The sequence below is a fragment of the Acomys russatus genome, chromosome 24, assembly GCF_903995435.1.
Source record: "Acomys russatus chromosome 24, mAcoRus1.1, whole genome shotgun sequence".
In the NCBI taxonomy this organism is placed as follows: Eukaryota; Metazoa; Chordata; class Mammalia; order Rodentia; family Muridae; genus Acomys; species Acomys russatus.
The window spans coordinates 26,462,906-26,489,537 of NC_067160.1; the positions used below are offsets into that span (position 1 = coordinate 26,462,906).

The window sequence follows — 26,632 nt, forward strand, 5'->3', positions numbered from 1 at the left end:
ACAGACAGGAACTCAGAGGCACCTTAGGTCCACAGCCCACATTGTGAGATTCTGTAGGACGTCCACAATTATGTTCAAGGTAAGCCCTTTTCTTAGAGATAAAAAGAACTATAGCCACACACACTCCAACACTCCTTCGTTTACTCAACGTCCTGGGGATAAAAGACAGTGTCTTCACCAATTCTTCCTTCCTGTAACTACATCCCTGTAATTTCATTCACTCACCTCGAAACAGCACTACTAACTGCATTTATTCTTAATTTTTTGATGGCACACCTCCACTCTTATCAGCCTTGCAAACTATGTCCTGGAGGGTGGAAACCAGTAACTGCCATAAGATACAGTGAGAGAACACATGGTTCTCCTGCCCCTCCCTGCTGCGTCCTCCACCTGCTATAGGGTCCTAACAAAACCCGAAGGCTGCTCAGCGCTCACTTTTCTTTCAAAACAGAACAATCCTTCCCCTTCGTCTAACTTACGTCACTTTGTTTCTAAGGCAAAGGGTACCTGTTATGCTGATCTCTCTCTTGAGGCCACCATGGTTTCCAACTCGGATCAGCACTTCGGCTTCTATCAGCTTTCCCACCATCTCTAAGACACAGCCTCTCTGGAAACAAGTTGCATCAAAGGGCTGGGTCTCCTCTCATCCATAGTAGTCATCTCACAGAGTAGGGGGTCACCGGTCTCTTTCTCTCAGGCCTCTATGCCCTCAGAATCTTCTCGCCCTTACCCCCTTTCCTGACCCCTGCTCTGAAGATTCACTCATTTGACTATGAAAACTGCTTGCTCGGCATTCTCCCTCCTGCTGGCCACTACCTTCTCCCTCCGGCTGTTCTACTGCCAGCTGCTCTGGCCTGAATGTTTGTAAACCCTGCTCTAATTTCTTTGCTAAAACCCAACACCCAGAGTGACAGTGTTAGAATATGGGGCCTCTAGGAAGTGATTAGGGGCCTGGCGGTGCACAGCCCTCATGATGAGATTCACGTCGCGTGTGCAAGAAGGACCTTGTGATCTCTTTCTGCAGGGTGAGGTCAGAACAAAAAGACGGCTGCCTAAGAGCGAGGACTCAGCCCTCACCACATTTGAAATCTGCAAGCCCCTTGATTTTTACCTTCCAGGTCTCAAAACCTGTTGGGGGCAGAAATCAGTCGTGTTTTTGACACAGTAACCCATACAGGCTACCCAGGTAAATCCTAAAGCACAACGCATCAATTAAGGCTTTCCCGTGCTCAGCATCCCTACCTGCTGAACAGCCAAGCCATCACACGGTTTGTATTCATCACCATCCCCACTCGGAATTACGGTCACCTTGTGCACAGGTCTCTAATCCCCGCTAGACACTACCGCTTGATGAATGGCGAGAGGCCCCACACATACTCGATAACTCGTCTCAGAAGGCAGCTAGCTCGGGGCTCTCAAGCTTGTAAATATTCACTGAAGGAAGACAAAATGAAGAGCTCCTCTGTTCCCCGGCTCTCTTCCTCTGGACATGTGCTAGGCGTGCCCCCTTCAACACTCCCATCAAAGTCCCAATCAACCATAAGAGGAAGGTGCGCTGCCATCTAAAAAGCCGAAAATTCAAGACAGAGCAGGCTGGGGGTTACCTCTCAGGAAAGGAAGGAGAGCACTATGAGGGGCAGTGCAGCCATGTTTTATTTCTAAAACTAGGTAGGGAATGGGCAGACACCATTAGTCTTTAGGTCTCCTTCCTCCATGCATCCTTTCCAATGTATGTAAAAGTAATTTATAAAAAACAAATAAAGGAAACAACAACATATCACCACACACGTTCATCTAAGGAGATGCCCTTTGCCCTGTAGGAGTTTTGTGCTTAATGACACATCTGCTTCATGCATGTTGTTTTATTCTTGTTGTGCCTTGGTTTTCAAGACAAGGTCTTGCTCTGTAGCCTAGGCTGGCCTGCAACTCACTATGTAAACCAGGCCAGCCTTGAACTTTCCTCTCTAGAGCGCTGAGATTACAGTCAGGCACTGACCTTGCCATCTCGTATGTGCCTTAGTTTTCTCTGCAAGCCAAACTGGTAGGGGAGGAGGGGGGAAAAAGAGTTTCGTCCTATTTTGAGATTGATCTCCACTGAGCAATGACTCATTAGATTAAGAACTTTCTCACCCCTCCCTATCGCAGCACGCTTTGTTAATTGGAACAGTAAGGTGAACCGAGCTGAAACACGGTTGTTCCCAATCCAGACATAAAGCTATCTGTGGCAGTATAATAATCCCCTGTAATTCTGCTGGATTTCCTTCCCCCCGCAGAGGAAGAGGTATTGTTTGGGGGGAAACACACTGAGTTATGGACAGGATGCTTGTTTATAAAGGGCCTGTTCTGTGCGGTAGCGCATAGGTCGTGAGGACCATTGACAGAGGGGAACAGAGGAGCTTCATTGTTTTCTCCATCCATTAAGTCACTGTTTTTGCCAGGGTAGAGAATTTGTGTTTTGAACATATTTCAAAATACTAAAAGCTACAGTACGCTTTTCCTTACAGATGTTTGCGGGTCTGTGTAAACTTTAATAAACATTAAAAAAAATGTTCATCTGGCTGAACCTACTTCCCAGATGGCCAAGTTAATAAACAAATTGGGTGTGCTCTTTGGTTCTTATTTTATTTTGATGTACGTTCCAAACAATGAGCAAAGAACCAAGAGTGGATGGACTTGCATGGCCATTGCAACAAAACAAGGCAGCTCAGGAGGGCGCAGCTCAAACATGTGGAAAATACTGATGCTGCACAAGTCTGCGTGAAGTTCCCAAGGCATTATCAGGAGGAGCTGCGCTCAGTACTGTCGATCTGCTGAATACTGTCATGAAACTACAGGCAGCAGCCGGAGAGTCACAGAGACAGAAACAAGAGCGCCCAAAGGAAGCACAGGAGGAAAGGTCAACCTTTCATGCGGAACTTGAGTATCCATCCTGATACCCAACTCTGGAAATTAGAGTTTGCCTTATTACCCAAAGATAAGTCAGTTCTACTCAGCATAAAAGCCTCTACTTTAGGTTCAATAATCTGGACATAAGACTTAGACTTTGATATGGCAGTCTTAATTAACTCCATTGAAACTTAAAAGATTCCATGAGGATTACAAAACACACCACCCCTTTGCTAATTGTCAAGTTCAATTTTGTTAGGCAACTGCCTTGCCATCAGCCAACAGAGTTAAGTGCTGGGGCTTGTGCCACCTCGCGGCCATCTCTACATGTGACCGTGTACCCAGAAACATGAACCATACCCCTTTCTCACACCCACAAAAGGGAACACACCTTGTTTCTTAAAATTAGCCAACTGCAAGTGTCTCAGGTCCTGGCATTTGCACATTGTGACTCTGGCTGCTCATGGGATCTGATGAAGGCAAATCAGAGCTGGCATCTTAGGAATGAGCACACGCGCTCATTTTGGCCACTCTAGCAAGACCAATCACCACTCTTGAGTTTAGCTTGGCCCATAGTCAAGTATACACACACCTCTTCTTGCCAGGAAGGGCGTCCAAATCCGCCTCAAGCCACCGGAGAAAAGTTGACGATGAGAATTATATATAACCATTTTTCATAGTCCAATAAAAAATTCTAAGTCTGTCCCCTCTCTCACCCCTGAAGAACCCAACATAGAACCAACCCCATGAGTCCACCTGGTGATACCCATGCCTAATACAGTAAGCCTCCAGGACCTCAGTCAACCAGGACTGCAAAGACCTGGTCAGTGGAGATTCTGGTGTGGGGTGGCAGAATTACTCTGAATTGAGCAGAGACCTGGTAAATATAAAGACTAGTACTCACATCTGAAAACATTTGGAATAAATGCACAAGTCTACGTGAAGTTTCCAAGGCACCTCAGGAGAAGCCTGTGCTCAACAGATTGCTAATCTCCTCAACACTGTCATGGAACTACAGACAGCAGTGGGTGGGGCACAGAGACATAAATGAGAGAGCCCAAAGCGGGGCTGGAGAGATGGCTCAGCGGTTAAGAGCACTGGCTGCTCTTCCAGAGGTTCTGAGTTCAATTCCCAGCAACCACATGGTGGCTCACAACCATCTTTACCCTCTAATCCCCTCTTCTGGCATGCAGGTATACATGTAGATAGAGCACTCATATACATAAAATAAATAAATAAGATATATCTTTAAAAAAAAAAAAAGAGTGTGCAAAAGAAGCATGAGAGGCAAGAAGGTCAACCCCTCAAGTGCAACTTGAGTGACAATCAAGACGAAAAACAGGTGAGGGGGGTGCCCTTTCTACATATGTCACAGCCTCTGCTGAGTCCAAAGGGGGATCCTCAAAATGGCAGCACTAGTGACAAGTTCTAAACATTAGGGTTTTGGCCAGGTAAACAGAAGAATTTTCATTAGGTAAACAGAACGCTAAAGGAGGGTTTCAGTTTACCAGGAACCTCCTTTCACTGGCCCCCAAAGGGCAAAGGCATCTAGTTCCCAATCAATTCAACAGCCAGTGTCAGCTCAAGGACTCCATCCTGCTGACTGTCATAGAAAAATCTACTTGCTTTTCAGCCATTTTACTCTTCTCTCTGTGCCCTGCCCCCTGAGACAGCCTTGGTTTGATTCCTATAAACCTATCTTTCTATCCAGGAAGTGGTCAGTTCAGTGATTTCACCTAGTCCTCACTTACAGCCTCTGGCATCAGCTGACAGCTATTTAACCTAACTGGGGATGCTCCACCTTCAAAACACACACACACACACACACACACACACACACACACACACACACACACACACACAAGGCTTTGTCCCTCTTGTTACTAAGCTTCAATGTGAGCCCCTTCTCCTACCCAAATGATACCTGGACCCAAAGAACAGGGTGGACTTCTCATGCCAGGAAGCCTACCTAGTGCCTGTCCAGTGTGCTCCTTCCCATCTTCCGGTCCACCCATCCCAGCTTCTGCCTTTCAGACTTTATGGCAAAAAAAAAAAAAAAAAAAAAAAAAAAATAGCTTCAATCAGTTTGATTTTCTTTTCCTTTTTTTTCTAATCTAATCCCCTAGAGAAATCACAGATGTTTAACTTCTAAAAAGCTTTTGAAAGTCACCAGGCTCTCTTAGCGAGTTTATCTGGTGAAAGTCTCAGATTCTGAGCCAAAGCTTGCTCTTGAATATTCTGAAGGGATAATGTGTTTATATTAACAACAACAAAAAAACTAGTCAAAACAACAACAACAAAAACCACAAAGTCAACTGGCTGGCTTTGCATGTCTCCCAAACCCAGGAAGGTCAGAATTCAGAGGATAAAAGACCCAACCCTTAAACAATGCAAATACACCCAATACAACTATTCCTGCCCCTGGCATATAATTTCAAGAATTCACATTAGCTCAACAAATCTCTGTCAACTGGCCAAGGGGAAAAACCTCCGAGACACATTTAGTTCAGTGAAGCATTCTTGCGAGGGACTCTTAGGTTTCCCTCAGAAATGGAGAATGCCACTAGGCACCGTGTTTAGGGAACGGGGCAGGTATTGTGGAAAGCAGATCCTTACCAGTCTCGCTGGGCTCTGAGGGCTTGGACCCTTCTCTGAAGGGGACCATAGCGGGATCTCCAGGCACCCTGGGGCTCTCCACATACTTGGGCTTCCTGACAGGACCTGCAATGAGAAAGATCTCAGTGTAGCTAATGTTTACCAGATGCAAACAGCTTCAGAACATACAGTGTGTGTCCTTACCGGGCCCCCAAACACTGCCTAAAGGCAGGTTGGCCCTCCCCTCCCTTGAAAACACACACACACACACACACACACACACACACACACACACACACACACAGAGTCAGTTCAGAGCAGACACAAGAATGTCAAGTCAGGTCTGCCAAAGGAGAACAGGGTGAGTTGGGAAAAACATAACCGCTGACAGAAACCAAAGCTGCTTTCTTCCGCTGCAGTTTCCAAGGTGGTTTTTACTGTGCGTCAAGTAGGTGTCCAGACCAACATGGGGGCGGAGGCGGGGGGGGGGGTGGGGGGGTGCGGCCCATGTTGTTCTATTGAAGATACCACTCCTCTCCCTGAGATCCAAATGATTTGGTTGCTTGGCATCTCAAAGTCAGGAGTTGTGAATTACAAACAGCTGGCCTCTGCTATCAACATGCTGAGCAGCTACTCAAGGGAGGCCTCTTATCAGTGACTGTGCGGAGTCTAAGCATGGCTGCTCCCTTGGCAGCTGAGGCGGCTGCCCTCAAGTGGGTGTGGCCAACAGTCCAGCACCGATTTGCCGGGGCACAAGATGTTGAGAGTCTTATCGTCCTCCCCCAACCACAACTTATTAGAAAAATCTGCAAATTTCATTTCATGTTTGAGTCAGGGTTTGGCGGTGTCACTCAGGCTGGCCTAACCTGACATCTATATCCTCCTGCCTCAGCCTCTGGAGTGATTACAGGTATGTATAGCACCACACCCTTGGGATTCTTTATAATTTTATGATTTTTTTTTTTTTCCTCTCGAGAGAAAGTTTTTTGAAACTCTTAATGAGACTGAATAGAACACCCATTCCCTGCTGCTGGGGACAAAGATGCACCACTCTGGAGAACATTTTAGCAGAGTTAAAAAAAAAAAAGAGGTCAACAGAGTTAGCATGTGGTCCAGCAGCTCCATGCACATGCAGACGTATGCAGCATCGTTGCTATGACCAAAGGCCCATCGACTGACGAAGGAGGCCGCGCCAGGATACTGGAAGAGTGATGAAGCCTCTGCTCATGTTAAGCCACATCCTGTCCACCTCGAACTCCCAGTATAGGCTGCCCACAGACACCAAAGGGTTGAGTGGTTTCCAGGGTTGAGGATGTGCAGGCTTGTAGGGTAACAAATACAGGGAATTCTTTGGAGAGTAACAAAATGCTCTAAAATTAGACTGCAGCAATCATCCGTAACACGTTTGCAAACATGTTTAAAAAAACGATAGCTGTGTACATATTTGGAAGGCGAACTGCTTGGTCTACGGACTAGATCTACTAGCTCTACAGTGACTTGAAAAGCAAAAATAGTGCTATTTGTGCCTTCTGCCTATCACATTCCATGCTGGTCCAGCATCACCTGTTTGGCCTTGTTCCAGTTTGCACAAGGTCACAGAGAAAGAGAGGAAGACAGCGTTCCAGCAGACTACAAGACTCGTCCTCTCACCAGCCCAGGCCAGTGCCGCACTTCAGCCTCATGGTGAAAGGGCTGATACAGGCAGACTCTGAACAAGCCTCTGTCTCCACACCTTATATATCTGAAAGAGCTTGTTGAAAAGATGGCTTATGGTGACAGATGCTGCCATCTAAAGGTTTACTGTAAAAGCATCTACAGACCTGGAAAAAAAAAAAGTCCAGCTCCAGCCAGCGGCACGGCACTGCCTCTCAAACAGGCTGAGTGAGCAAGGAAGCTTCTTTTCAGGAAAGGATGCTATTTCAGGCCTTAGGAAGTATGATTACAAATGACGAATGAAGGTAAGTACATGGTGTTCGCAAGTTTTATTTAACTCTGTCAGAATAATTTTTTAAATTTTAGTGTAATGGTTACAGAAATGGAGAAATATGACCACAGTCTAAGTGGGGACTGTGGCCTCCTATGCGACAGCACCCAAACTGTATCTTATACATGTACGCATCCACATTCAAGATACATTAAGAGGGAAAACAAAAAGGCTAAAGCAGTTGACAGGAAGAACGGAAACAGCAAGATGGCCAGAAGAGGACCAAAAACAAAACAAGACAAAACAAAAAACAAAAACAAACAAACAAAAAAAAAACCAAAAACCAAAAAATAGAACTGGGCACATGAGAGCGGAGGACTACATAGGCTTACCGGTTGTTCTTAGCTCCCTACAACAGCAGAGTGCAACCCTGCCATCTTGTCTCTTACTGTTAAAGGATCAAAGCCCTCAGTTACAACTGTGTGACGATGCCTGGCTGGTACAGCATCAGGCTTACCCAATGCTCCAGAACCACCTGCCCTGCTCACCAGAGCTCATCAGCTCATAAGAGCAGCAAATCCAGGGATCTAGTTGCAGGCTCCAAAGAACTTACCCAATATCCCCTCAAAAATACTCTCTCTTAACAGTTCGGTGCTTTCTTAAAGTGTGGATCACTCCTCAAGTGGTGATTTGCCTTCAGAAACCACACTCGCCTCTTTAAGCAACTGCAAAGGATCTGGGTGGGCCTGGAGCAGTGGCCCAGTCACCTCAACTACTGGAGAAGCAAGGCCAGGAGGATAGGTGGCTTATGGCCAACCCAGGCTACAGAGCAACCTCTTGGACAGCCTGGTAACTTAGTGAGACTATCTGAAAACACAAAGTAAAAAAAAAAAAAAAAAAAAAAGCTCTGAGGACACAGCTTACTAGGACAGCACACATCTTTCAGATGCACAGCCCTAGGTTCAGTCCCTCCTTAAAAGTCTTTCTTACAAGCCTGTGCTTACCGATCCAGAGGGAATAAGATGCTAAGAGCAGACTTGGGAGTTGGCAAATCTAGGTTCAATCACTGTACCCCTCTTTTCTCGTCTCCCCTTATGCCAGCCTCAGTATGTCCCAGCAGGGTTAAGAGATGAGCAAGCAAGGCTCTTACAATGGAGGCGAAAACCCAGGAGGGCACAGACCAGACCAGTATTGTTCTCAGGCATAAACAACAAGGCTGGAGATGAATGGAGAGCTAGAATTTAGTGAAGTAAATAAAACCTCTGCCACCCAGTGTTCACCCCAGCTAAGCACATGTCCATGCAGTCACTAATTCAGCTAAGCACATGTCCACGCAGTCAGTCACTAGTTCAGCTAAGCACGTGTCCATGCAGTCAGTCACTAATTCAGCTAAGCACACGTCCACGCAGTCACTAATTCAGTCCTAGAAATCTGGGGAGAAGAGCACAATGCTTATCGTTTCTAGGTCAGAAAAAACTGAGGTTCAAATCCAACAATCTGCTCCAAGGACAAAGGAATTCGCACAGCTTCCTGCGTGGTTCTGAAACCCAGGATTAAGCCTCCACTAGAAATTCTAGATTGGTCGGAGCACAGGGAAGCAGTGCAGGTAGCAAAGGTTTTATTCATCCCATGTGTCTCTGATCTCCCCTAACTTTTACTAGCAGGCGGAATATTAAAGTGAATATAAACAACTGTTCTGCGGCATGACCCTTTTATTTAAATTGCTTTTCACGAACAGCTGAACCTCAGACGCTGTAAAACAAGATACATTTATGGGCAGAGAGATTTTATTCTAGCCCCGATTGATCGTTAGAGAATTCGTGCACACCTTCTATCAAGCGAAGCCGATGAAGACTCGCTGCCCGCCTCTCCCTCTGAAACACCATTAAAGTTGCCGTAAAGGGATTAAACCAGAAACAGCCGGGCAAAGGACACATCCACGGCTGAGGACCAGACTTCTGAAACAGGGAAGAGAATGCCCATGGAGCAGAGGATGAGGCAGATCAGAAAAGCCAGAAGTCACAGAGCCCCAGAGTCACAGACCAGTCAGCACATCGCCTGCCCTCTACTCAGCTGTGGGAATAGAGAAAGATACTTTGGACTCCAGGGCAGAACATGATACAGAAGGCACCACTCAGACCTACCAGCGCCCACAGCCGGCAGACCCCTGACCGTCACATTGTAGCAGGGCCTGACTTTCAAGAGTACCTCCAGCATATAGTCATATACAAAAAAGGAGTTGGGAATCCCCGGCTGGACCCTATCAACCAAAGACCCTGCCTGGCAAGTCACCTGACTGAAACAGTGTCATAGAAGAACTAAGGAACCCAGGAATACAAGGAAGAACACCCGTAGCCACAAGGGTGTGCTGTGACAAGGAGCATTCCCGTCAGGGATGTGTCAGCCAAGCAGGCTGCACTGCAAAGTGAGGACATCGTTGGAGACCACACAGTGCAATTACCCCCCCCTGGTCTTCTTCCTCAATGCCTCAGCGTCCCAGCGACCACAGCGACAATGATCTTGTTACTGACCCATGCTAAAAGCCGCTCCAAGTACAGCAGCCACACAACTTCTAGACACAGGTTAAGGCTAAAAAGCCCATTTTCCCACAAGCCCCCTTACTCAGGGGAAATTCCTGCCCGCACATCCACACCTCCTGCTTAAAACAAAACACTACACATCCCCCCCCCCCCCCCCCCCCCGGGCACTGGCTACTTTAAAGCAAAACAGGCTCCCTCCTTACACAAGCCAAGGACGAAGACTGCAAAGCAAGTGTCCAAGAGCAGGGCAATTCTACTACTAGCTCCGTGTTAAGGCAAGAGTTCTGAAAAACAAGACGGTCAATTCTGGGTGTGAGCCACTATGTCTCCTTGGCCAGGTGCCTGTCTCTTTCTGGTCACTTCTCGGGTCCTCAGTGGTTGTCCTTGATGGCAGCTGTCCACCTTTAGTGCCCCCGGGTGGTCATGTGACAGTGTGGTCTGAGGTATCGGCAGGATCTCAGACTATGCTTCAGTAACAAAGTGCACACTATAAAGACCACCGCTGACCTCCCCACTCCTGGAGGCTGTGAGGAGCCGATGGCTATGTCCTCGTCTGGTCCAGATGAAGAAGCTTAAGGTAGGGCTGGAGAGATGGCTCACAGGTTAAGAGCACTGACTGCTCTTCCAGGGGTCCTGAGTTCAAATCCCAGCAACCACATGATGGCTCACAACCATCTATGATGAGATCTGGTGTCCTCACCCTCTTCTGGTGTGCAAGCATACATGTAGTCAGAATACTGTATACGTAATAAATAACCCTTTTTAAAAAAAAAAGAAGCTTAAGGTAATGGTGTTCTTTGTTGTTGGTTTGTGTATTTGTTTGTTTAAAGAAAGAGTTGCAGTTGGCCCAGGCTAGCCTAGAATATACAATTTACCCAGGCTGACCTCAAGAGCACAATCTTCCTGTCTCTACCTGTCAAGGGCTGGGATTACAGATATCTGTATTACATCTGGTAAATGGGCTTTCTTGATCATAAATTAAACTCACTCCATGTGGGTTTTATCTAGCTATTTATTTTGCCTTTTTGAGACAAGGTTTCTCTGTGTAGGACTGCTCTGGCAATCACTTTGTAGTCCAGGCTAGCTCAGAAATCAGCCTACCTCTGCCTCCAAGTACTGGTATTAAAGGTCTGTGCTACCACTGCCTGGCATGCCAGCTGACTTTAAATCTCTTTCCCTATACCAATCTGCTTTCTCCACCTCTATATGTACGGGGCTCTCAAGGTTATAAAGGACCTTTAAATTCCAAGGAAACAAACAGAGGCTATGCAGTCATAAGCTTGCAGGCACCAAGTGGCTGGAGCAGAGCACATCAGCTGCTGTCAGCATCTTTAACCACAGAGAAGGGTCTGGAAGGCACTGGTAAAGCCACCCCAGTTGCTGGGTTCTGCAAATGAAAGGCACAGGAGTCTACCCTCTAAGCATTCCGTCTTTGCATACAGTCTCCAAGTAGGCTCTTCCCAGCGGCCAGCTCCTACTCTTTTTGACATTTTCATCACATAGCTATTCTGCTGCCTGGAAACTGCCATATAAGGACTGTTTTTTAAAGGAGGATGATAGAAATAAACCAAGCTAGGCTTTATCTCCAGGCAGCGAAAGGGGGGTGGGGGGGTGGAGGTTACTTCTCATTTCAGAGTGTTTCCATTAAAAATAATGCTGTGTGTGTGTATGTGTGTGTGTGCACATGTGTGTATATGTGTGTGTATGTCTGTGTGTATGTGTGTGTATGTCTGGGTGTGTGTGTGTGTGTGTGTATACACACAATACTTGGGAGAAACAACACCTGCAGCTACCCACTGCATAGCAGCAAAGGTCCCATCGATTTTATCTGGTCTCGGATTTTACCTTACATTGGAATGTGGGAGGTGTAGAGAAGTGGCTACAGCTTAGGACTGATCAAAGGGTTAGACGAGACTCAACAAAAACTGCAGCCTACAAGGACTCTTCCACAGGGCCTTTCTCAGGGAAGGCTACAGGTGGCGGCTGCCCATAGACAGCGCCAGAAGAACAGAGCTAGCTGGTCCTCTCGGGAGGATTTGATCTGAGAAAGCCAAAGCCAAATAATCCACTAGTGGGCAAGCCCTGACAATAGCATTCTTTGTTCTACCAGTTAAAAATACCCAACTTCTTCAGGGGTTAAGATGTTTTTAGGCCTAGATGATGTTTTAACTTGATAAAAAATGAGGTATGATGGATATTGATTTCCTTTCAGAATTTTTAGACTCACCAAGATAGAGGAAAGATGTTTTCTTCAAGGCTGCCAAACACAAACAGCAAAAAACACTATAAATGAAACATTGATATAATTCCTGATTGTTTCGTGGCTCTTCTTGCTATAGGTAGTTTATTGTATATATGTATAATAATAAATGTATATGTAAAAAATTATCAAAAAATTAACAAAAACAGCTGGGCGTGGTGGCACACGCCTTTAATCCCAGCACTTGGGAGACAGAGGCAGGCGGATCGCTGTGAGTTCGAGGCCAGCCTGGTCTACAAAGCGAGTCCAGGACAGCCAAGGGTACACTGAGAAACCCTGTCTCGAAAAACAAAAACAAAAACAAGGGAAACCAGCGAGACATCTCAGGAGTTAAGAACATATATTAGTCTGCAAAGAACCCAAGTTCAGTTCCCAAGTTTTCAACTGCCTGCAACTATAGCTCCAGGGAGATCTGATGCTGGACAGAACACACACATATACATACATACATACATACATACATACACACACACACACACACAGAATAAGAGTATCTTTAAAATCTGGTTTTTGAGCACAGACTTTATGTACAAGCGGTAAAATTTCCATCTGATTTCATGTAACAAGCCACAGTTAAAACAAAAACACACTAAAAATATTGTAAAAAGTTACATTCAGGTCATGTGTATATAGTTTATATAAATCATAAGTTCATTTTATGCTTAGACTTGGGTCTCACCCCTGTGATATCTTACGGGATGCATAAATAAATTCTCCAAACTCTAAAATCTTCTGACTTCAGGGCATTTCAGATTAGGTGTAATCAACCGGTAGGAACCAGTTGTAAATAAAATGGAGAACCACCAACATTAATTTTGTGTTGGCCCTGAAAGGAAGATATGTACCCTTCCAGGAAAGGTCATTTCCAGGTTTCTGGAAGAGACAGGGAAACAGCCAGTGAGGGAATGGCTCCGCTCCTATTCCTACAAGCAGGAAATGAGCCCTGCACCGCCTGCAGTAGCTGAATACAAAAAGAGAGACACGGGATCCTTGAGAGCCTTCCTTCCCTGTGAATTCCTGAGTGTGGCCGCCTATGCTAGTCAGAATGCACATTCTCAGCCCCGCCCCACAGGAGCAATTCTGAGGTAGCCATCTATATAGGTTTAGCCTAACTGGAACACCTATCTGAGGCTTTGCTCACTTCTTGAGGAAGCTTACAGTCAAGTGAAAAGACATGACAAACAGCTGTCATGGCAGTGCTGTCATTGGGGAAAGCACCAGAAGAGGAAGGGTTATCTCCTGAGCTGCACCTGAAGACTAGGGGGGAAAGTCACTGCAGGGAAAGCTTGGAGGTGAGGGGGCGGAGTCACTGTAGGGAAAGCTTGGGGGTGAGGGGGCGGAGTCACTGTAGGGAAAGTTTGAAGATGGGTGGGGAAGTATCACTGTAGGAAATGCTTTAAGGTGGGGGGCTGTCACTGTAGGGAAAGCTTGGGAGGTTTAAGATCTCTTCTTTGTCTCGAAAAACCAAAAAAAAAAAAACAACAACAAAAAAACGATCTCTTCTTTGCACAAGTACTGACTCTAACAAGCAATGGTTTGCTTTCAAATGAATTTTACTTAATTGCTAAAAAATAATACCTTCTCAGAAAAAAATTGAATTTGCAAATACCTCCTCAAACTTTCATTTCGTATGATGGTTGCAGCACATTTATCCTAACCCCCGACCCTTTTGTCAGACAGAGGGCTTGAAGTGACAGAAGAGGCAGAGGAAGAGCAGGTGTCTCTCTTCACCCTAAGATTCCATTCCTCCCTGTTAGCATCCAGGAAAAGGGTCAGAGCAGAAAAGTCCTGTGTCTCAGTCCCCAGGGGCTGGGTATGGACTAGCCCACCCTCCTCGGCTTTATACTTGATGGCCCTGTCTGCACACATACTCCACCACCTCTTGACATATACAGGAACCTTCATACCCTGCACCACAGAGAAATGGCCACACCAAGGAAACACAGATACTATTCTCCAGCTTGACCCTCAGAATCATCGGTGTCTCCTTCGGGCACACCCACCTGCAGCCCCTCCACCTAATCTTCAAGCAGGGATATCAACGGCGGGAAAAGGCCTGAGAGATGCAGACTCCAACCATTTTTAGAGAGAAACGTCTACAAAGAATTGTTAAGTGGAAAGATTTACAGGTACCATTACATGAGAAAGAAGCCCATAGCTCTTAGTTACAGTCTGAGAGCTGGGGTTTTACCTCAATTGGAGAAGTGTCTGGCTAGCGTGCATAAAGCCCTGGGTTCGATCCCCAGCACTGCATAAAATGAGATGCGGTGGCCCAAGCCTGTAATCCCAGCACTTTGAAGGAAGAGGCAGGAACCTCAAGGTCATCCTTGGCTACACAGTAAGCTCAAGGCTTGTCTCGGCTACATAAAATCTTGCCTCTAAACTCTAACGATGATGATGGTGGTGGACCACAGTTACTAAGCCCTCTCAGCCTGGTTTACAGAGACCATCAAAGCCATCCCAGCCCCTCTCAGAAGGTGCACACCTAACACCTTCAAGCATACAAAACAAGCAGCTGCCGAGGATGCAGAGCAACCGCCGAGGAGACTACAAAACGCTTATGCGTTTTTAGAACATACTTGACACTTACTTTCATACAAAATTATACACACTAACTACATAATCTTGGCCAAATCCACTCCTGCGTTCTGACCCAAGAGAAAGGAAACACATGTTTACACAAAAGCCGGCGTGCACACGGTTATTAACAACTTTATTTATAATTGCCCCCAAACTGGAAACTACCCATCTGGCAAATGGGCAGATGGGTGGCATGTGCATGCGGTGGACTTCTTGTGAAACAGGGAGGAGTTTATCGCTACCCACCATAACATGGACCCAGCCAAGAAGTAGGGCTCAAAGGGCTGTACACTAAATGACTCTACACATCACAAAGTTCTAGGTTTGGAGAAAGGCTACGGGGTTGCCAGGGCTTTGGGGTACAGCTGACCAGAACGGAACAGTGGGACTACACGGAGATGAAGGAACTGGTCTCTGTCTTGACTGTGGTGGCATTTCTACAATTTCAAAGCATTTGTTGAAGCTGAAGATCTGTGCTGATGGGCGCCCCCCACCCCCACCCCTTGTTTGCAAGGGATGAGGACATGTACGCGATTTGCTTAAGCAACGTTTTCATGAGGCCATCAGGTAATGACATGTTAGAAGGGTAAAATAAGACATGGCCGTGATCAAGCCACTTGATTTCTAGAGGTCTGCAGAGATTCAGGGTTAGGATAAGGATCTCAAGACGAAGAAGCAGCTCCAGCTGTCCGACAGGTCCCAAGTATACGAGTCTTTGTAGGAGAAAGGAGGGCAGTGAGACTGTCACACGGAGAAAAGGTTACAAAGTGGAGCGAGAGAAAGGCACAATGTGGCCACAAGCCAGGGACATCCAACAGCACCAGAAGCTGCAGAAGGTAAGTTCTCCCAGACAAGGTCTTCTGCCCGCGGCTCAGAGAGAGGCATCCGCAGCCGAAACCACCAAACGGCGATCACGTGCCACCGTGCCACTGTAACCCAGGGAACACTCGCTCTTCAGTACCAACATGGCGGGTGTCCCTTTGCCCACAACACCGAAACCCCTCCCCCATGAGAGACAACTTCAAGTGGGTGATCTGGACTGTTAACAAGAGGGGTGATAAATGTCATTTCAACTACTGTTGTTTGACTGCTCCATACGCAAAGACAACTTTAAACTTAATATAATAACACACATTTTTAGCCCTAAGCTTGCCTTTACTGGGTTGAGCTCATCGGCTATCCTACAACCTAAGCGAAGTTTGGAACCGAATGAAGAGCTGAAATAAACCGAAAGAGGGGCTGGAGAGATGGCTCAGAGGTTAAGAACACTGTTCTTCTAGAGGTCCTGAGTTCAATTCCCAGCAACCACACGGTGGCTCACAACCATCTATAATGTGATCTGGTGCCTCTTCTGGTGTGCAGGCATACATCTGGGCAGAATACTGTATACATAGCAAATAAATCTTTTTTAAAAAAGAAAAAAGAACCCCCTCCCCCAAAATAAAATAAAATAAACTGAAAGAACCAGCATGACTGTGTTACATTTAGGAGCACACTTGTCACTTGTGAAAACCAGAGAATAACTATCCTTAAAAAAATAAAATAAAATAAAATGTAGTAGCCGAGCATGGTGGTGCACGCCTGTAATCCCAGCACTCAGGGAGGCAGAGGCAGGCGGACTACTATGAGTTGGAGGCCAGGACAGCCAAGGCTAAACAGAGAAACTCTGTCTTGAAAAACCAAAAAAAAAAAAAAAAAAAAAAAAAAAGAAGAAGAAGAAGAAGAAGAAGAAGAAAAAGAAGAAAAGAAGAAAAAAAAAAAAAAGAAGTAAATGGATAGATAGCTGAGTAGCCTTCAGCTTCTACCTGAATTGTGTGATTCTCGGCCTCAAATGAAATTCATGTTAAATATGATTTTAAATTAATTAATAAATGCAAGACTTAAAAACTGAATTTAAAGGCTATGGAAACTGTGCCTTAAATTGTTAACTAGAATACACTGAAAAGCAACTTAAATTTTACTTTATACATCATCTGAAGTAAAATGTTGCTCTCAGAAATTAAGGCTCGTCTTAAAATGCCTTCTCTGCCTGGTAAGGTCAAAGCTTCCTTTCAAAATATTAGTGGAAGGAAAGGGACTCTTTAACTCCACGTCCCTGCGTGTCCTCCAGTCCCCACCCAGGTGGCAAGGTTACCCATCATGCATCACTGCCCATGTCCTTGAAAGCACCTCAAGGCAGCTCACTGCTGTGCTGCCGTTCTCTGTACAAAGGAAGCACTCTGGCCTTATCCGCTAAGCTATTTCTGCAGTCAGGACCTTACACTACATGGTCAGTAAGCAAAGTGCAGACTGGGCTTCGTCCGACAAACACGCTTGATGGCGAGGCTGCTGGGAAGACCTTTTGCTTGCTGTAACATCTGCAGACATCATGCAGTGACGTTCTGGGCTGAGCTGTTAGGCACTCTGGAGTCCAAACAGGGTGCCTACTGCCAGCCCCTGTAGTGACCCACACTGCAACACCCTCATCAGTGCACATGCAGAGGTCAGAAGAGGGAATTGGGGTCTAGAGCTGACAGGTACTTGCTGGGTGAGGTTCTGGGATCCAGACTCAGGTGACTGGGCAGAAAGCACCTTTACACCTTTATTCACTGAGCCACCTCTCCAGCCCAAGCTGGTTTTTTTTTTTTTTTTTTTCCCCTTCTATTTTTCTTTTTAGAACAGCTATAACTGATTACTTTAAAGTACTTACCTTTTATCTAAACTTGATAATATAATATGATATGACAGAATATCAAAGTAGCAGCCTCTCTTTGAAGAACAAAATTATTTTTTTTCTTTTAAAAACTTGCTGCTGAAACAGTTAAGAGTCACAGAATTTAGCAGAACTGGAACGCTCAGTATTGACCACAAGATGGCGCTGCTCTGATGCCAGTCTCTGACAAAGGCCCAGAGGCTTGCTGGAGAGGTTTCCTCAAGAAATGATTGCCAACCTAGGGAGTATGAAGACTCAGGTGTTTTGTCTTTAGGGTTTCAGACAGCACACATACGCTTAGCAGGTTACCCTAAGGGATTCGACCTCACGGGCAACAACTTCCTGCTCGTTTTACACCTAACCTAACAGACAGGTCTTGAACAGCAACAACCACGTAGGCAGGTCCCAGACCCACAGAGTGCCAACTGGGCACCTAAGCAGGTGCAAAGGCCGGGGCACTCCTTGCCACACACAGGAAAGTCCGAAAGTTGAGCACACGCACATCCACACAGGAATAAATGAATAGGGAAGAGGCAACTCTCAAGAGACAGAACAGTCTCCACTCTCAGAAGTGTAGGGCGGCGCTCCCACCCTTACCTGTGGGCAGCACACAGTCACTGTAAAGAGAACCAAGTGTGTTCCTTATGTGGTTGACGGAAAACTGGGAGGGAACAAGACAGGGGAACTTTTGTGGACAGACACCCACAACCTTAGCCAGATGATTAAGATCAACACGGACAGAGGTAAATTACACTGCTGGTATGTACCTTCAACGCTGTGGGATGAAAAAAAAAAAAATCCACCCCTGCTGAGTTCTGCCTGAAATTCTTACGGTCTGGCCAATGGTGAGAAAAACATCGGACACCTCCCAATAGACCGGCAACCTACATAAATCCCATACCCGAAACCACCAGGGTCATCAAAAAACAAAGGCTGTCTGAGAAACTGTCTCACAGTCAACAAGAGTCAAGGAGATGTGTTTAATCTCAGCAGAGGCAGGCGGGTCTCTGAGTTCAAGGCCAGCCAGGTCTACAGAGAGAAACCCTGTCTGAAAAACAAAACAAAATCAAGCAAACAAAAATCTCTAGAGACCTATCTGAACGCAATATGGTAATGTGGAGCAGAAAAAGAGCATTCGAGATGGAAAAAACCCACAAGTATAGACTTTAGTAGGTATCAATATTGGTTCATGAATTTTATCAACTGTGTCACATCACGTTCTGTGTTAATGAAAGAAGAAGCTGGCCATAGGACATATGGAACTTCTCTATATTATTCTTGCACCCTCTCTACAAGTCTAAAACTACTCCAAAATAAACGTTTATGAAAAACAAAAATCAAAGCTCACCCAAGGCTCAAACAGTAACTGGCAGACATCGTTGGGAGACAGAAACGCCTGTTCTGTGGAGGTACTTGTGTCCCTGTGGTCCCATACACTCACTGTAGAGAACACAGGACAAGCAGAAAGCTGTCCTTCACTGCTGGCCACAGGAAGGGCACTGGCAGCAGTGTGAGGCTCTATGTCTCCTGTGCCAACTCATGCTCTTGAGAACGATCAGGGCTAAGGCCGCTGCCCTGGGTGGCAAGTCAGCAGGGCAGCACCGAGGCAGGCTTTGAAATCAGAGGGGAATTGAGGTCCTGGCTAATTATTGGCTGGGTGTGTAACTGCTGGGAGGGAGGCAAACCACCTAATCCCGGGCCCCCCACCTACTGCTGAAGGACTTGATACTTACCTCTAGCGTTAGAAATGTGTATACTGTGTCTAGCAACGAATAGATTCTGCCTCTCTATTCCTAAGAGGCAAAAGTCAGGGAAACCATGGTCTGGGTCTCATTCCGCCCCAGACCACCGAGTGCTTTCAAAAGTATGTGCCAGATTACAGGCATGACTGTCTATCTACAGATCATCCACAGCTGCTCAGAGTCACGACAGCCAAACTGTAATGGTCACAACAGAGGGCACAGTACCCTAGTGCCGGACCTATGGCAGAAGCTGACCAACTCTGGTCGGCTGCTGTTCTCTCCAGTCACTAACAGATATACACTTCATTCCGTACTATACGTGACCTTCAACATCCTGAACTACCTTCCTCCCCGAGGCCAGAGACCTGGGCATGGGCTCTGCACTCTGACTCCCTTGAGCTCTGCACAAACAGGACTCCATGGGTGATCTGACATCCCTGACATGCTAAACTAAATTAGTCCACATGATAGTGAATTATGCCCACACTACACCTAGTTTCCAACAGAAATAGCATTATTTAATCCTGACCAGTGAGTGGCTTGGAGGTTTTTTTGTTGTTGTTGTTTTGTTTTTCGACACAGAGTTTCTCTATGAAGCCTTGGACTCACTTTGTAGACTAGGCTGACCTCAAACTCACAGTGATCTTCCTGCCTCTGCCTCCCAAGTGCTGGGATTAAAGGCATGTGCCACCATGCCTGGCTGAGTTCTTATTTTTAAAATTAGAGGAATACTGCCCACCTTGGAAATATCGCAAAAACTGTTATTTGGGCGTAAAGAAATATAAAAGTAAAAGGAAAAACAACTTTTCCCTTTTTAATCCAAATTCATCTAGAAAACCAAACTGGATCCCTAGCAACTTTGCCAAATGGCTCTACTGAGACAGATCCCTAAGTTCTGGGCCACTGGGCAGAGGCGTGGCCGAGCCCCAATGGTGGTCCACTGATATCCCAACTGTTTTGCCAACATCATGTGTGATGATACGATACCCCTGTCCGAGCCACTGTCTATATCCTGCCCCCTCAAATCTGATGTGCAGAGTTTCTTTTTCCTGACATTTTCTCAGACCAACCTCCATCCTCACAGCCTTCCCTTGTCCCTGCAGAGAATGAAGCTGCTGCGTTTTGTATGCATCACTGTAAGAGTCCCAACCAGTCTCAGCTCCCAGCTGTCAAGAAGAAAACAGACTCTACCCTAGAGAGCGAACCTCTTCCATCCTTCTGTACAAAACCAGTCAAAGGACATCACTGACAAAAACAAAATAACAAAAAAACTTAAAAGCGTCCTGGCTCCACTGGGCTCCACCCGGGGCTGCAACTGTTTCCATCTTCCTGGCTAATGTTTCTTGTTCCACTAGTTTCAGGCTCCAGCCACCTTGGCCCTGACTCACGTTTTCACATACCTTCTGAGCATAGGGGGTGGGGTGGAGGCTGTTGCCTAGTCACCTAGAAGCCCCTTAGGAGTTCCTGCTTGCCACGGTCCTAGTCTGCTGAGGACCCATTCCAGCATCACACACCTGGAACCATGCCAGCCTCCAACCAAGAGCTTCTCACTCTTCCCATGTGATTACAGCACATGGACTCTTCTGTGTCTCCATCATCACCAGTCTCACAGCCAGGTGCAGTGGCGCACTCCTGTAGTCCCAGCACTTGGGGAGGCAGAGGCAGGCGCATCTCTGTGAGTTCAAGGCCAGAGTGGTCTACGAATCGAGTCCAAGACAGCCAAGGCTACACAAAGAAACCTTATCTTGAGGAAAAACAATAACAACAACAACAACCCCCTGCACCCCCCACAAAAAAAAATCACCCAGTCTCACACACTAAACTGGGTGTTCCCTAGAGCTTAGGGCCAAGTGTTTATTTCCCTCCGTGTCTCCCCCATCCCCATCCCAGAGCCCACAGAGCTAACATTCAGAAAACCCACATGAAGCAAATGTTTACGGAAGCCCATGAAGCCTGTGAACTCACATAACTCTGCCTCTGAGGCCACTCGGAAAAATAAACGTCCCCAGCAGAGAGCACCTCCACCTCTACAGGGCCCTCTATGCTGGCCAGTCCAGGAAAGCTGGAGCAGAAAGGAACCTTTGAGCACCTCTTATAACAACCAAGACCCTCCAGGGTAAGAGAAGAAATGGGACGTCAACCATGAAAATTAAAAAGATGCATAAACACAAGTGAAAGTGTGGTTCTCTTAAGCAACCTGCTAGAAGTTTCTTCCTTGCCTCAGAGCAAACTCAAGTGACATTTTATTTTCCACCTTCTGTCTACTGCAGGAAATCAAAGGGCCAACAGTTCTAAACCATCATAGCTTTCAGGAGACAAGTGTGAGTTTGTCTCCCCTTCTTCAACAGGAATTGCTTAGTAAAACACCACAAACTGTAAGAAGAAGAAACGGGCAAAGGGGATGGCTCAGCAGTTTAGAATCCTTGCTGCTTTCCAAAGACAGGGGTTCAGGCCCCAGCTCCCCAACTCAGAGGAGTCTGTAACTCCAACTCCAAGATATCCACTGCCCTCTGCTGGTCTCTTTGGGTACATGTATGTATGTACGTGTGTATGTATATGTGTGTATGTGCATGCCTGTGGCTGACACACAAACACACATAAACATTTTTTTTAAATCTTACCAAAAAAGAAAGTGCACTGTAAAACCCAAAGTCTGTAAATCCCAGTCCTCAGGAACTGGGCTGGTTTCCTTGATGTGGCCCACTCAACATCATTTCTCCTCGCCTCACACTCTTCCGAGCTTGCTTACTTATGCTGTAAGCGAGCACGGCTTCATCTTCATGGTTTTCAACAAAAACAGCCACAGGAACAAGAACAAACAAGTGTGAGGCGCTGGGCTGTGGGAATGAACACCAGGTCAGGGTCTGGCAAGACCCTTTCTACAGAAGCTACGGATGGGCCAGCTCGCTCCCAAAGCCGTGGCCAGAATGTCAGACACAAACCCAACGGTGAACAGGCTCAACGGCATTTACAAACCAAAATCTAAGGAGCGATTCAGTTCAGAGGTCCCTGAATTTCAACAGTGCTGTCTTCCGGGTCACAAGTATAAAATTAAAAAAAAAAAAAATTTTTTTTTTAAATGACATAGGAGAGATCAACAAAGAAAGGCCAGAAGACAGCAAATTATGTGATCTCTACGGTCAGCTTGATGTGACATTAGTAGCTTTTCTCCAGAGTGTTCTGGAAGGCAGCTCTTCATAAACGGCCTCTATAATTCTCCCAAAGGGAGGGGAGAGATGTATATGGCGGATGATTCACTGTCATTTCTATATCAGGAACTAAGTATCAGGAGGGGTCAGTCTAGTAACCTGGGAAGACATAGCACTACAAAGAAAAGGGGCTGGGAACTTGCCCCCCAGGTCTGTCTTCCTGGACAGAACAAGGCCTGGGTAAGATGTTTCTGTTAAGGCAGTAAGAGAAAAGTGGGGAAAATGCTTCAAAGTTCCTGTTCACCTAGCACAGACGATGCCTACTCAACTTTCATAGCTACCTTTAAAAAAACATCCACTTGTTCCAAGAATCTCTCGCATGCACACGTTCAAATGCTAATGTATACATGATTGCATAAATATTCATTCTAATCTCAGAGTGTATACATCCGGCTCTAATAAAAACTGTATCACCGAAAAGATATAAATTGCAGCAAAATGTTTTCAAGAAAAGAAATCCCTATTGCGTTTTTTACTGAAGAGCGTAGGGTTGACAGTCATTTTCTGAGTGGCACAAAGAGGAGCCTCCCAGTATAGAAGTGCTATATCCAGAGTCCTTGAGAAACACTGTGCTGCCCAAAATAGCAGTGTCCCTAGTGCTTGCTGTATTGTCAAGCAACACCCTCCAATATATGGCAGAGTCATAACTAGGGCACAATGACCTCATCTGCAGCCCACTGCGCCTTCTCCATAAGGAAAAGGAGGACATGCGGTCAACTGTGGCAGTCTCACTTGCTGGTCCCGCAGCCAGGCTCTGCCCCCACATGTCCTGTACATGACAGGATTCTGGTATACAAGGCACACGTTTTCTGGCACAATGTCCAGGCTTTCTACCCCACCTGGTATACACTCAAGTAAACAGCAATCTGTTTCAATAACAGAAAGGAAAAAAAAAAAAAAAAAAACTGCAGCAGCATCCAGAGACAGTCTGTGAGTGGCGTCTGTGAGCCGTGTCAGGGATAGCCAAGCTGACATGAAGGCTTCCACTCAAGTACTGACCTGGATCGTTTGCCTGCAGTAAGGCACGACACCGTGATTGTCTCCTATGCACAGCTCCAAACACCAGGCAACTGTCAGCTTGACTGTACTAAAGGCCTGCCAACATGCATCACTGTGGAGTGTATAGTCACTATGATCTTGAGCATTGACCTCTGAAGTCCACTGAGAACATACGGAGACCGTCATAAATCCCTGGGCACTCTCTGCTTTACCGATATTTCCCCCATTACTATCTTAGGCCTTCTCACTCCACTCACCAGTTCTGAGAGCTAGCTTCCTTCACCAGGCAATCACTCACACCCAGCCTTTTATTCACTTCACACGAGTGATGTGCGGGCCCCGGTAGCTGAGGGGGAAGTGTTGGAGCTGGGATGGGCTGCAGGCATTCTGTTTTCGTGCCCTGCTCCCAGGGAACAAAGGCTCGCAGGACACAGAGCTGCACATCAAGATGACACATGCTTGCCAGAAACCATAGAGGGTGGATTCCCAGTGGAGGGCATCTGGCTGAGAAGGAAGGCTCTGGAAGACCAATCCCGTGGGGACCCACTGGTGGCCACTGAGTTAGATGAAAGAAGATGGAGATGGGCTCGGTAGCACACGCTTCTCAAGGAACCTGCAGCCACCATACCCAACACTCTCCGTCTAGGTTAAATTTGGTTTGCCCTGTCGTAGAGACAGCGCCAGGTGCTGTAATAAAACCACCACACCCTGAGTGTGTGAAAGCCCAAGATAAGGAACTAACTACAGACTGGTCTCTTCACATGGTCTCTTCACGTGGCTGTGACACAGCCAGCTCCCGTCTCTTTCCCTAGTCATCTAAGGGGCACATAATACTGCCATGGGGGTCTCTGCTCTGAGAACCAATCTATACTTCCTTATCTCTCCAAAGCCTGCTTCCTAACAGCAGGTCACCAGGGCTTAACACTGCAGCCTGGGAACTTAAAGGAGACACGTTCAAGGTCAAATCCAGAACGGTACCAGACCCCCATCTCCCCGACCAGGAAACACTGCAGCCTGGCCCAGCACAGCATGCTGTGAGGACACAAGTCTGGCCTGCCTGTGACCAGAGAGCAATCGGAAACGGGACTGCCCCAGTGAGGTCCTATTAGAGACACTACTCTACCCAGACCAGGACTTGAGATGAGGAATTTTACCCAGGCCTTTTTAAAGGTGACAGCGCTGGCGGATCAGCAAGGAAGGCTTTGTGATGAAGGAAGTAAGGAGAAAAAGCAAACTTTCTCAGAGAAGCAGTTCCTAAAAAAGGGGTGCTTCCTGGGCCCCATGCTCACTGTCCTAAACAACGAACACTATGGGGCTGGGTACACAGCTGCGAGTAGAGCACTTCTGAGCACGTCTGAGGTCCTGGCTTCCGTGTTCAAACACAGTAAGGAGAGAAAAGAAAGAAAGCCTTGAGCAGGGCGAGAGGATACAGTTAGTGGCCGAGCGTGTACCTGATGTGCATGGTAAAAACCTGGGTTCGACTGGGGTGGGGTATGAACACAAACGGGGCCTAGATTAAGCCCCGATGACCAGCACCTAGGCTTTGGGGAGATAATTAAATATAAGTGGGCCTAGCTGGGCCGGATGGTGGTGCACCCCTTTAATACCAGCACTTAGGAGGCACAGGTAATCGAATCTCTGACTTAGAGGGCAGCCTGGTCTACCGAGCGAGTTCCAGGACACCTACACAGAGAAACCCTGTCTTAAGAAACAAACAAACAATCAAACATAGGTGGGTTTCTGAGAACGGAGACCCTATGGCAGTATTATGTGTCCTTATATGACAAGGAAAAGAAACTGGACCTGGCTGTGTCACAGACATGTGAAGGGACCATGAAAAGACATGCTAGTCTCTACAGCCTATTTCCTTAAAAAATATGTATATATTTACATATACATGTGTGTATATATATATATATATATCTATATATGTACGTACACACACACACACACACACACACACACACACACACACACACACACTGTGTTACCGTCACTTCCCAATTCCTGGCTCTGCACATCTTTGGCTACTCTGCCTTCATCGCAGCCGGTCATTCCTACCCCCTACCAACATTCACATTGCACAACAAATTTGAGGATTCCAGCCAGGGAACCAGCCTGCTCTGTCTATTCCTACCTCACGCTAACAGTCATTAATGTTAGAGACAGATCGAACAGCTTCCACCGGCCTCTGTGATTTCTGGGTTTCGCTGTGAATCAGCAATAATAAAAAAGACTCCCACTGTCCCCGCCCCCATCTATTTTCTTTGAGGCGAAACATTCATTTTTGAGCATGGCACTGGGCTGGTTCCAGCAAGCCATCTGACACAGCCACAGGGTGCAGCTGACACTGCTGTAAGGTGTGGCTGGCTAGAACCTCCAGCTATCATTAACTGCGGCAGCAAAGAGGCAGCAAAACCTTGAGAAGCCTAAGAAAATGAGAGGGCGACCAGGGCGAGGGAACGCGAGGGGCTGCCAACAGACCCCAAGCTAAAGCTCACTCCCCTTTGCTCACAGCCTAGAGCAGCCCGGCCGGAAGTGGGGGCTGGACCTTAGCTATCAAGCGCGCAGTCTCCACAGATATGGCAAAAAGCTATGCTCAAACCTCTAGGAACACAAGGTACCACTACGTCTAAATCGCTTGCATGTCCATTGGTGTTTTCAACCAATCACACAGAGCCGGTAAAGCGAAATTCTCCTCATTCAGATGGCTTCACGCCAGGGTCCCATGACGAACATAAAGAAAATGACTGGATCTTGTTTTCAGGGCTTCTGAGGGAGACCCAAACAAGAACCAAAGACAGGTCTCCTGTCCTCGAGGAATTCAGGCACTATCACAGCAGAGAGATGGGACGCCAGGCTTGGCAGAAGGACATATGGTGTGTGGTGTGTGATGCAGCCAGAGGCTACTCCTCCCAGAGTGAAAGGGAAGACTACAGGAAAGCTACCCGGAGTAAGGTCAAACCTGTACCTGAGTTAGCACCGAGAAATTCTGACCTAGGGCATAAAAAGAAAATGAGCAAAGCAGGGGTCGGTGGGGGGGGGGGGTCGATAAATGGACAGACTTGCAAGCGCTGGACACAAATTGATGAAGCAATGACAGTCAACCAAAGGCCAATAAAAGAGGGAAGAAGAGTCTTTTCTTTCTTTCTTTCTTTCTTTCTTTTTAAGAAAGATTTATTTGTTATTATGTATACAGTGCTCT

At 46.6% G+C, this 26,632-nt stretch overlaps 1 protein-coding gene across 1 annotated transcript in view; it reads right to left on the minus strand.

Moving 5' to 3' along the window:
- The window catches only part of Tanc1 (tetratricopeptide repeat, ankyrin repeat and coiled-coil containing 1), a 225,399-nt gene that overhangs the window by 77,702 nt on the left and 121,065 nt on the right, over nt 1-26,632 (minus strand). The window contains exon 5 of the mRNA XM_051166670.1: nt 5,503-5,607. Within this exon, the coding sequence (XP_051022627.1) occupies nt 5,503-5,607 (105 nt within the window). The remainder of the gene's footprint in view (nt 1-5,502; nt 5,608-26,632) is intronic.